Source organism: Labeo rohita, unplaced genomic scaffold (assembly GCF_022985175.1).
Source record: "Labeo rohita strain BAU-BD-2019 unplaced genomic scaffold, IGBB_LRoh.1.0 scaffold_291, whole genome shotgun sequence".
Classification (NCBI taxonomy): domain Eukaryota; kingdom Metazoa; phylum Chordata; class Actinopteri; order Cypriniformes; family Cyprinidae; genus Labeo; species Labeo rohita.
In genome coordinates, this window is record NW_026129208.1 from 43,860 (window position 1) to 56,766 (window position 12,907).

Sequence of the window (12,907 nt, forward strand, 5' to 3'; positions counted from 1 at the left end):
AGACTGCTGTATGCTACTAGCAATATAGTCTAACATGCAAAAGAACCTATAGCTATAGCCATAGTACATTAGGCATTTGTAGTGAACTCTGAATACATAGCTAGTCTTTAAAGTAAAACATTTAATACATGCATAGGATACAGTATGTAATTAATCCTTAGGTAGGGTGGAACATAGACTTCTATTACAGGCAATAGTGTAATATGTCTATATAGTTAGACAATGTAAAATGAGACATTGGCTTGCTTATGTTCTCCCTTGACTGAATCGTGTGTTCATCTATTCAAAACTAGAATGTTTCTGGACCCAGTGCAGATAGCTCAGCTGCTGCAGCAGAGTCAAGTATCATGGAGGTAGGAAGACAGCAATGAGAGAGACACACCCTGACACAAATGCTGGCAGTTTCTTAATACTGTGTATAGAAAACTGATATAGAAACCAGTTAGGGGTTGCCAGTGGGGGACTAGTTCACCGCAGATGTCCACAGTCAGAGACAATGAGATGCAATCAGTCTAGAATTCTTTTGATTCTTTATTCTTTCCACAAAGTTTCCAACAAGTACTGAGCATGCAAGTGCTAACAATCACTTTGGGGTATCCATGTGGGTTGGTGTGTATGTGTGGTCTACAACAAATTAGAATAAATAAATTAAGGAATCAGAAAAACTTATACAAATAAAGATACTAAAACACTTCCATGTACAATCAACATGAGTATGAGATCACTGGCTGACTGCCAGAAACACTTCAAAATAAAAGCTCATGTGAGCCTTTTTAACACTGTGGCTCTAATTAACGATAAATTAACACTTGTGATAGGAGTAACCTGTGAATGTGTATCACAGTGTGTGATACACATTCACAGGTTACTCCTATCATATGTAATAGCAGACAAACAGCATAAACAGACAGCACATGGACAGATTATTTTTTATTTAGTTTTTACTGTATGTATAAATTTGTTATAAATGGGTTGTTTTTGTTCCAGTCACATACATTAAATGTTTAAATATCTATTACATATGGTACTGCTTATATTATTTCACCATCTGTACACCAATATAAGTAGTGAATGTGCGTGTCCGTGGGTGGGGCTGTGTCGGTGTGGTAATGTGGGCTGGTGTGGCTACAGTGCCAGGGCTGAATTTTTGTCCCAGTCCGCCCCTGCTGATCTCAGCATCAGTCTCTCTCTACCTCTGGAGGTGGAATATCAGGATAAAAACACCTACAGCAATCAGTTTAAACACCATTTCAGATTTATAAAGTTTTTTATAGTTTGAACAATGTCATTATTATTAAAGCAGTCCAGACGTGTGAGGAAGAGGTAATTTATGCTGAACAACATTTTGTGAGCGCAGTGTTCACAATACGGTAAGACACAGTGTGCATTGAATCTGTCTGCAGAAACCACAGATGTGTCGTGAAAATCTGTTTGCGCTTACACACGTGACGAACAAAAAATGTGCCATCTGGTGTTGATATCTGTTTGTGTTGTGGCCCTTCAAGCTTTTTAGCTTAATGTCTGCTTATGCTTGTTCTTCTTCTGTTTAGGTTGGCCACACTCTAGAAGACTTTAAAGCAGATTTTAAGCCCAATTTGCACACCTGAACAATCGGGGTGTGTGGCCCGATTCCAGGCTTGTCACAAGTTAATTTATGTCCAAAAATATTCTATTGTGTGGTGTCACTACAATTATTTAACTGCTCCCAATCGAGACGGAGCATACCTGATCTCGAATCATGTTTGATATTTAGGACTCTTGATCGTGCTGTCTCTGATACCCGCGATAGCGAATGAGAGCTAGCAAGCGTCACCAATCGGATGTTGCATGCTTTTATAACTCAAACTTGGCAGCCACAAACATGCTATGAAAGCAGAGCACTGAGAAAGAACATCACTCACATGCTTTTTTATACTTTCTTTTTTACTGTGAATCAGAACATGCCCCAAGAGAGGGCTGACTAGTCCTGTTCGGTCTTGCGAGTCTCTATGAGATCATGTGTCACTGTGGAATCATTCCTACAATCAACAAGTGTGTGGTCTTGTTTTCTGGTCCAATCATCATTCAGAGGATTATAAGGCTAAATATCAGTTGAAATGGTCTTCATTTCAGTGGTCCCATGGTTTTAAAATCAGTTAAGATTTGAAAATCTTCTAGTGTGTGGGCAGCCTTTCGCTTCAGATGTACATGATAATATCCCCAAGGCACAGTGCAATATCAGATGTGATAGAACTTGAGAGAAACACGTTATACCAAAAAGCGTTATCATTTCTCAGAGCAAGTTTAGGAATTTTACTGAATACCATGATTATGCCTCTGAAAAGCCACAGGCGTCTGTAACAGAGACACAGACAGTGATGCACAATTGTCAAATCACAAAAGCATTTATTATCATCCCTGATTCAATGGCAGCTGAATCAAATGCAGGAATGCAGTGCCGGAACTGCCAGTTGACTTTTTGCTGCTCTACCAGTGGTTAACAATGAACAGACAAAAGTGAAAGTGTTTTTAAAATGCCCCAAAAGCCCCAAAATGTCCTTCAAAATCCAAAAGTGATGCTCCGTTTGAAGTCTCCCCTTTGTGCTAGAAATTGTGCATGTACAACTTGCCACTAAGAAAGTTATTTAAAATGATAGAATAAAACAACCTGCTTTTGCTATAATGTCCTGTGCTTGTAATTGTGTTTGTATTCAACCGTTGTCCTTGAGCTGATTTATAGTGTTGATAGTACAAAAGGATTATGAAAACATTACCAGACTGTTGGTATATATGTATACACACAAATACTACTCATATATACACACACACACACACACATGTTGGGTTTACATGTTTTATGGGGACATTCCACACAGTTTTTTTATACTGTCTATCACCCTTCACACCTAATTAGCCCTGAGGAGACTATTCATGTTGCATGATTTATAAGCTGTTTCCTTTCTTTCAGAAACCTTTACTGGTATTCCTAAGAATTTGGTCCCCATAACGTGATGAATACCACAAACACACACATCATTGTTTTCTCCTGATATTCATGTTATGCTTTCTTTCTTTCAGAAATCTAATGAAGAACACCACATCATATACTCGAGTGTTAATTCAAAATGACATGATCAGTGTATTAGCATTTTTTGTGACTAATATGAAACTGGCATGTCATTTTCAAGTATTAACTTCAGGGTCAATGATCTTAAAATGCATTTTTAAAAAGCATAAGGGCAGATTTTCAGACTGTTATAAACATAAGTGACTGAAACCTTCAGTATCATCAGTATTTGATTACTATTTCAGTATCAGCATTTATCACTATCAGCTCTAACTTACACTGCCATTCCATGTCGTAGGATATTAATGAATACATTAACATCCTTTTAACATCCTATTTTTGTATTATTAATTTCTCTGCAATATATTATTTTGATTGTCTAGTTAGCATTCAGCAGTCAAATATTTCTGAATAATCTCCACTCATGTAGATTAGTCTGTATAACTGACCACTCACTTGTAAAGCTGAATATATGTTTTAATCAATTATACCTGGTGTTACATTAGACATTCAGAGTTTACCACATTGGCCATCCAACCTGTTGTTACTTGTTCTGCAGTTAGTTGTTTACCTGTTAGACAAGGCATGTTCATGCAAGCCCAGCTGGATTCTTTCTCTTATACTCTGTTAAAACATTCAAGTAAAACATAAGTCTAAACAAAAGCCTTAGGTATTTTTTCTACCATCAGCTCTTTTACTAACTGGTATCGTTTTTTAAATTATTGGTGTACAAAATATATATATTTTTGTACATAATTTTGTATGCATTTTCTATATTGTTTTTGTATACATTTTCTGTATTGTTTTTGTATATTTTATTCTTGATTTTTGGGTTGGTTCTTAACACTTTTGAAATGTATTGTGCATTTATACTGCATTTACACTTTTTTGTATAAAACACTTATTTTGTATTATTTTATACTTAAATAGACTTAACAGATTATAGAGATGAAAGTCAGTGTAAGATTAGTATGAACATTTTGAATTTATCTACACATTCTGATAAAATGTTCTGGACCATATATGTTCTTGTGGTGCTATCAGCCAATTAACATTGTAAGGATTTTTTCTTTCCTGAAACTCCAGAATGATTGATCAGGTGACATTTACATCAATGTGATTGGCTCACAGATTGTACACAGGCGTTTCCATGAAGCCTCCAGTAAGGCCACATCTAGTTTGAATGGGAATTTTAATGGTTAACCATCTTCAGTTATTATATAGACTTCCTTTTTTCAAACAGATTAGATCCTGAATGTTTGGCACCCACCCTAACTGACAAGCCGTTACTTGTCTGCTGTTAGTTGTTCAGCTTGTCAGACAGGACACGTTTGTTCAGCTGATACTGGAAATTTTCTACTGTATTTTACATTTTAGCCCTGAACTCATTAGAAAATATATTCTTACACATCACTTTTTCAGTGTAGAAAAAAGTGTACTATTGCTTTCTGTAATATGACCCCTACTCATCTTGACATACTAATACTACTCTCACTGATAAAGTAGTAATATAAACAAAACCTTTGTTATATTTTTCTACATTCATGTATTTAACTATCTAAAACAGCACTGACCATGTGTTTGTTATTAAGTGTCGCCCCATTAAAATAATTTTGCCATGACAAAAAGTACTTATAAAGAGTCTTTTACAGTTTGTTGACGTCTTCAGACCAAACAGGTAAAGTGTGTTATGTCATTGTGGACTTACACAGTATTTATTTGACTAATTCGTAAAAGAACCTTGCCTCTGTGGTTTTTAAAAGGTGGTGATTTCATGTCAGTTACACTAGAGGGAGCCAGAGCATTAAACTTTAAGCAATGTGCATCTCATGCTAAATAGTAAGTGACAATGAGAAGTCCCAAAGCCAATTCATTGTGCTTTGAAGTTCAGAACTACAACCACGAATAGAAAGAACTACAAGCATTTATACTTCTGACTCATCCCTTTTCTTAAAAAAAGGTTTAATGGTTCAATTGCTATTTTGTGGTGTACTCTACAACATGGAATAAAGCCATTATTATGTACATGAAAAATGCAAGCATCACAAAAAAAAAAAAAAAAAAAAAAAGATCTCCTGTAGGTAAAATGTGTGTCACTAAATGTGTGTAAGTCACTAAATCTACCAAATTTTCAGTTCAAAACGATGATTTTGATTGACGGGCGATTTGACCAATCATAACGGTGAATCTGACGTTCACAGCCCAAAACGTGACAATAATTGACAATTTTCAGCAGTAATAATCAGCAAAATATCTGAGTTTCGTTCGGTTCAGTAGCATTGTTTACATTAAGTGCCACCAATATGGCAGATTGATGACGCATTGTGAAAACACTCTATACATATTGCACAAGAAAAGGTGCTTTTGCTGATAACGTAATTAGCATTAAATGTATAATAGACACAAATAGATAACATGATATGTTTGTTGTTATTTCAGTACTACAGTAGGATGTAATGTTTGTATAATGTGCTACTGAGCAGGAAAAAAGAGTGTGAATTGCTGGTCATTTACTGTCACTATCACATGGCCAAAACTAACATGCAGTGTGTTAAACCAAAGCAAAATTTGAGAAATTGTGGTTCAGCAGGACTTGCATCATACAATCACAAGACACCCTGCATAAAAACCTGACCACAACAGCAGATAATGCCTTCCCAGAGTTTTTTTTTAGTATAGACTGTCTATAGATCAAAATTTGATTCTGTGTAGTTTATTTTATCTGATTTTTCACATTCTGTGAAAGATAAAAGCAGTGTTAGATTGCAAATTCTGAGATTTAAAACAGTAAGTTTAAATAGTTTGCAAACAATTTGGTTCCACTAAGTTTAAATAGTATATAGTACAATTTGGTTCTGAAGGTTAAATATAATATATATATTCTGCATTCCCATTACACCATTGTAGCCATTGGAAATGGCATTAAAATCAACATGTTTGTCACTGAAGCAGTGCACAAGGGCCCCTTTTTTTTAAATGCAGAATGAACTTGAGATGCTTTGTGCCTTTACAGCTCAGCTTTAGTTTCAAAATGATACCTGTGGTCAGACCTATTTAGGTCAGTGTAGGGTATGGAGCTTTTTTTCTTGTTGCTGAATGCAGCAGCAAGTGTTTTGGCGTATCTATTGGACACACAAGAGTGCGCTTGAGTTTTGGTGTGTATAAAGTGTATTTGTGCCCACAGCGAGTGCTTTGCTCACAAGCTCTTGAGAAACTCTCTTACTGTCCTTTGCACCTCACTGAAAACAGAAGTAGTGAGAAAACTTCAGAGAAGTAATGCATAGTTTAATACAAGATTTGTTTGAATCAGTGACATTTGCTAAAGAATGTTTCTCTTTAATTATGTTTGTGTTCTTGACCTAATTCCTGCCAAAATAAATATGTGTAAAAAAAAATAAAAAAATACACTAGTTTGAGTTTGAGAGACCTAGGTAGCAGATTACAAACAGAGAACCCATAAAATAGCATTTCAACATATAAATATGTAAATGACTGAAATAAAAGTAATAAGCATTGTAAGTCTACCAGCATTTTGTTTTATATCACTATTGCTGTTCAAGTAAAACTGAGCTGATGTCTTAAAAAGGTACTGCTTAAAAGGCTGCTAAGATAATGAAAACATAATGATTCATATTACCCAGTTTTACTAGCATTACGGATGTTTAACTTTAACCATTCAATGAGAAAGTTGAAATAGATGTTGAGTTTTAGCTGAAGAGGAAACAGTGGCCTACCAGAAACCAAGGTGTACACAGAAAAAAAAGCCTTCTAGAGATTAACTGAGAGGAACAAGGCTGTTATGCTTCTCTGTGGTTTAGGGGTCATGCATTAGTGCTGTGTGAAATAGCATACTACCATTTTACTTTATTCACGCAGTATATACTTTGTACACAGTGAACATTGGGTAAATTTCTGTGTCCATACCTGAAAGCTTCCTGATGTTATGAAACTCTGTGGATTGCATTGCCAACACTGGAATGAACTCCCCAACTAAAGATTTTTTAAAGGTATTTGCTACAGGATTCACAAATCACACTCTTTCATCTTGCAATCAATCCATGCACACCTCACACATAAAGCTACCATTTTATGTGTGAGGGAGAAACTAGCAAGTCAAATGCTGAAAATGTGCATATACCTTTCATAAATGTGTTTATGTGTGTGCCAGGAGGATAGCTTCCTAAGGTTTCTTCTTGGAAACTGACTTTGAACCAATATGTGAAGTCAAAAACACTTTAAAATGAAAAGGAATTGATGGACCCTTTATAAATTATTTGACTCAGCAATAAGAGTTTCAGATGCAAACAAAAGACAGACTCACGGATGAATTTTAAAACCATTTTATTAACATTGATTTTTACACTCCTTTATTATCAAAATTTTTCTTACAATTTCAATTCATTTTCCTTTTCTTTTTTTTTTTTTTTTTTTTCTTTTATGAAGTTAAAAAATTACACATTTTTTTCCTCCAAAATAAACAAATAAATAAATAAATAAATAAATAAATAAATTACACAAGAGTTATTAAATTTTCCTCTTCATCAACAACACACAAACATTTTTCAATTCCCCAAATTTCATTAAAAACTGTTAAATTATTTGTCATTTTATAAAAAGCAAATTCTGCTCTAACCCTTGCAGTTAGCAGGGCTTTAAAGATCAAATCAGGATCCACTGAACATTCACCTTTCAGTTTCCGCTTTCTTGTCAACCATATTGCTAACTTTGCTTCACCCACCATAAAATTGATCAAAGACATTGTTTTCTTCTTTGCAGCAACATATTTAAGACCAAATATGAAATTCACTGGGCTAAATACTTCTCCTAATTTTCTAAAACAATCTTCCAAAGTCTGAAATATTTTTCTTAATCTAGAACAATGTAAAAACACATGATCTATTGACTCCTCAGCATTACAAAATACACATTCATTTACCACATTAGGATCAAAATGTGCCACATGTTTATTTGTGGCTATTGCCCAATGAACAACTCTCCATTGAAGATCTGCAGTTCGTTTCTCTATGGGAGATTTATATAAAGACCTCCAACATCCTTTAGGGGAAAATTCCACCCCAAAAATATCTGTCCATTTTGATTCCTTTAGGTTTTTTAGAGAGGAGTAATGAGTCACTTTCACACGTTAAATAAATCGCTTTCTTAGATGTTTCTTCAAATGTTGTTAGTTGTGGAGTTCTGAAATTAAGATTTGAGTTCTCTTCTGGTTGTTCTTCAACAGCTGCAGAAATCTTTAACTCTGGAAAATCATAATTCTCATCATTGTCTTGTAAAATCATCTCATTATCTTGCCTAAATGCAGGAGATAAAGACAAAAAAATTCTATTTAATATTATCTTCATGAACCTGACAGACTTAATTCCTGTCAGACAACACATCTCCTCAGGACTTTTCCATTTGTTGCCATTCTTCAACTCAGATACTTTGGTACAGCCAGCTTTTGCCATTACAGATCTTAAACTCTTCAGACTTAATTCCTTGACCTCAATCAAAGGATTATCAAAAAGAGGTTCATGTCGTATCCAGCTTCCAAGATCTGAAGAACTTCTCTCCACTTTAAAAATCGATCTCCATGCTTTTAAAACTGACTTATAATAAGATGAGGCACCATTTAAATCAATGTCCACCAGCCTTATTCCTCTTTATGCATTAAAACTGGCTGAACTAAGCCCACCTCCCACCTTTAACATAACAGATGCCCCCTATATAAAAGTCTTTGCACCGCTTATGCCTGATAGAAATTAATCTCCAATTCCAAAAGCTTTGAGAGTATTAAACAAATAACAGTGATCAACTCAAAAAAGTTAATTATTTTTCTTGATCAATAGAAAATATACCTAAATCTATATTATCCATGTATGCCAAATCAATTACATCTCTTAAAAGAAATAAATTGTCCATTATAGTTCTATTTGGTACACAATAAGTCTGATCTCTTTTTATCAAAGACCCAAGGTATTTTTTTAGTCTATTTGCAAAACACTTTATAATCTGTACATAGTAGTGCCACTGGTCTCCAATTTTTTAAAAGGCCAAGATCACCTTTCTTAGGCAATAACGAAAGCACAGCTCTTTTACAACTAGTTGGCAATTCCTTTTTTTCAAAAGAGACTTTAAAAACCTCCAACATATCTTCCTTAATCACATGCCAAAAATGTCTTATAAAATTCAGAAAGTCCATCAATACAAGGGGCTTTAGCAACAGAAAGTTGCTGAACTGCTTTTGACAGTTCCTGTATTGTTATCTCAGTATCCAACTCTTTCTGTTGTTCAGTATTCAATTTAGGTATATCTTTAAGCAAAAAGTCAATACATGAGGCATCAATATTTTGTTCTCCAAACAAATCCTTTATAAAAATCCATTGCAAGCATCCTCATTTCTTTTGGATCAGATGTCAAAGTTCCATTAACACGTTTCAAATGTAACATCTGTTTTCTTTCCATTTCTTTTTTTTTCCCAAAAAAAAAAAAAAAAAAAAGAACTAGGAGCGTCCATATCTTTCAATAAAGAAAAGCGAGCTCTAATTAAAGCTCCTTTTGCATTTTCATGGAGAAGAGTTCCCAAAACTTTCTTTCTTTTTTCCAACATACTTAAATCTGTTAAATTATTGTTAACTGCATTTATTTCAAGTTGTTCAATATCTCTCTCAAGTTCTCTAATTGTTTTTTTAATCAAACTATTAGTGTGAGCAGTATAATTTTGACAAAACATTCTTATTTGGGTTTTTCCCACTTCCCACCATTGTACGATATTTTCATAATCATTTTTTCTTTCTTTCCAATTATTCCACAATAATACAAATTTCTCACAAAATGTTACATCGTGCAACAATTTAGTATTAAAATGCCAATAAAAACTAACATTTTTAGATTTTTTTAAACTTAATTCAATTAAACACAAATGGTGGTCCGTAAAACCATTTGGGGAAATAACTGATTTTTTAACACTATTATTCTTACTTCTGCTAATATAAAACCTATCCAGCCTTGCTGAACTAATATTATCACTAGAAGCTTTTACCCATGTATACTGTCTTGCCACTGGATGATGCTCTCTCCAAACATCTATTAAATCATAATCCCTAATTATATTGCTTAAAACACTTGCTGAAGGAGGACATGGTTCTTCTCCATTTCTATCTAAAGTAAAATCTAAGGTGCAATTCCAATCACCACCTAAAACCAAAACTGCATCCTTATCAAAAGCTTTTAAACTATTATTCACTTTCCTAAAGAAACTTATTCTTTCTGATCCATTATTTGGGGCATATACATTAATAAAAACAAACAATAAACCCATTATTTCCACTTGAAGAGCTAAACCCCTACCTTTTTCTATCTCACAAGTAGAAACAACAGTCATATTTATATTTTTTTTTCCAATTAGAATAGTAATACCCCCACTTAAATTAGAGCCATGACTAAAGAAAATGTTTCCCTCCCACCACATTCTCCAGTCTATCTCATGTCTTATCACTGTGAGTTTCCTGTAGGAAAACTATATTAATATTTTTGTCTGTACATATTTAGATAGAACTGCCCTTTTATTTTTTTCCCTCCCTCCATTTATATTAATAGTTCCTATTTTTAAGCTCTCCATATAAAGAGGGAAAAGAAAGAAAAAAAAAAAAAATAAAAAACATAAGGGAGTTTAAGATGGAGAAGATTCACCCTTTGTGACATTAAACAGATTTATTTAGTCTTGTAACCGAACATTTTCCTCTCCTTAATTTTGTTACGATTTTCTTCAATCTAAACCTTTTCCTTCTACTAAGTTCTTCGAAACCTACTGATTTCTGTATTTTCATTACTGAAATTAAGAATTTGTTAACATCCGGAAAAAATTCTGTTACTTCAAACTTTTTGCCAAAAGTTTCATCCAGAAAGTCACTGATTTCTTTTACAGTATACAACTGTTCATCCCCACACTCAGAAGGTATATCGGACATTTCAGACATTTTATCATCATCATCATCATCATCATCACCTTCCTCTCTTCCATGACCAATTTCTTCTTTTGCTATCTGTAAACCAAAAGAGTGATCTTCACCTTTTTGCCCTATCTTTCCCATTTCAATAGTACAACTGACTTGAGACCTTTCTTCTTCAGCACTTCTCTTACTGTTTTCCTCAACCACATGACTTAATGTAGGCCTACTTTCACTCTCCTGTACAGCACCTCGATTTGAACTTATCCGTTTATCCGTATGAACTTGATCTTTCCCTACTTCAGTTCTCTGCACTTCTTCCACTGGTGAAACAACTTCAACTACGTTTGCATTTTCATTTGTTTCAACCTGCCTTTTGTGTGGACAAACATTTTTCTTATGTCCAATATCTCCACATTCAAAGCATTTTAAACTGCCAGTATTTGCATAAATCATATAGGATTTCCCTTCATGCTGAACACGAAAAGAGATATCCAAAGACGATGATTCCAAAAACATAAACACTTGGCGTCTAAATGAAATCACGTGTTTTAATGCTTGATTCTTACAACCTAGCGGAATCATTTTTATTCCGCTAGCCAGTTTTCCAAACCTTAGTAGTTCTCGTTCAATTTCAGAGCTAGGTATGAACGGTGGCACATTAGAAATTGTAACTTCGGTTGAAAGCGAAATCAGCGGTGAAATAACACAAAACACACCACTTACCCACACTCCGCTCTCAATCAACCGACCAACCAAACTCTGCTCCTTCAAGAAGATCACAACGGCCTTGTTCATGCGCGAGGCAGAAACTATGTTCTCAAATCCAATTTGCTCACCCACCGCAACAAGTACATCTTCCACGGATGCATCAGCAACAGGCACGCACCTTACTCTATGACGGAGTGAAAGAGATGAATCCCACCCACTCGGTGAGCCTCCATTCTCACACCCCGCCATGGAACTAAACTAAACAACTATTAAAATAACAAAAATAAATAAATAAAAGGAAAAAAAATAAAAAGAAAAAAACAAACAAAAATCAAACAAACAAATCAAAAAACTTAAACAACTTCCCCAAAAGAAAGAGAGGAAAATCAGTTGCTCTTCTCACCCGTGATTAATTCGGCACTAATTTGCGAAAAAAATCTAGAACAAAAATCTGATTATTGAATAAAGCCAGGTTAAGAATTCTTGCCAGAAAAAAAAAGGTTTTTCACCATTTGTTAGGAATTAAATGTTGCAGAAAATCAGGCAGAAAAAATCTATTTTTTCCCCCCCCAGGTGTGTTTGGTGCTGATGCAGATGAAGTGAAGTCAGTATCTGTGACTGAGGGAGATTCTGTCTTTCTAAACACTGAGGTTAAATTACAGAGAGATGATCAGATACTGTGGATGTTTGGACCTCAAGAAACTCGTACAGCTGGAATATATAAGCAGATCATTGATATGTATGACAGTAATAAGACATTTGGAGACAGACTGCAGATGGACAGTCAAACTGGATCTCTGACCATCAGAAACATCAGAACTGAACACTCTGGACTTTATAAACTACAGATCTTCAGCAACAAAGGAACTTCACACAAGAGATTCAATGTTACTGCCTATGGTGAGTAATTGGTGTCCTGTCCATGACGATCCAGACTGTGATGATTCTAAAAATTAAAACACTTTCACCCTGATTCATCTGTGATTTATAAGCATTTAATGACAAACCAAAGTGTGAAAGAAACTTATTTTCTATACCCTGTTTTGAAAAATGTTATCTTATAATGCATTATTGTTTTATATTTCCTGATTATGAATAGAAGAAAGAACAAAAATGTTGATTTAGATAAGCTGTAAACCCACATTTGGAAGGAGAAAGATTAATAAATATTAATATGCAGTTTAGATGAATAAACTTGAGTAAG

General features: G+C 34.4%; 1 protein-coding gene across 2 annotated transcripts in view; it reads left to right on the forward strand.

Annotated features, from left to right (window-relative positions):
* LOC127160135 (SLAM family member 9) overlaps positions 1-12,907 on the forward strand; it is a 69,673-nt gene that overhangs the window by 36,601 nt on the left and 20,165 nt on the right. For both annotated transcript variants that reach the window (XM_051102788.1, XM_051102787.1), the window contains exon 3: positions 12,354-12,603. In XM_051102788.1, the coding sequence (XP_050958745.1) occupies positions 12,354-12,603 (250 nt within the window). The remainder of the gene's footprint in view (positions 1-12,353; positions 12,604-12,907) is intronic.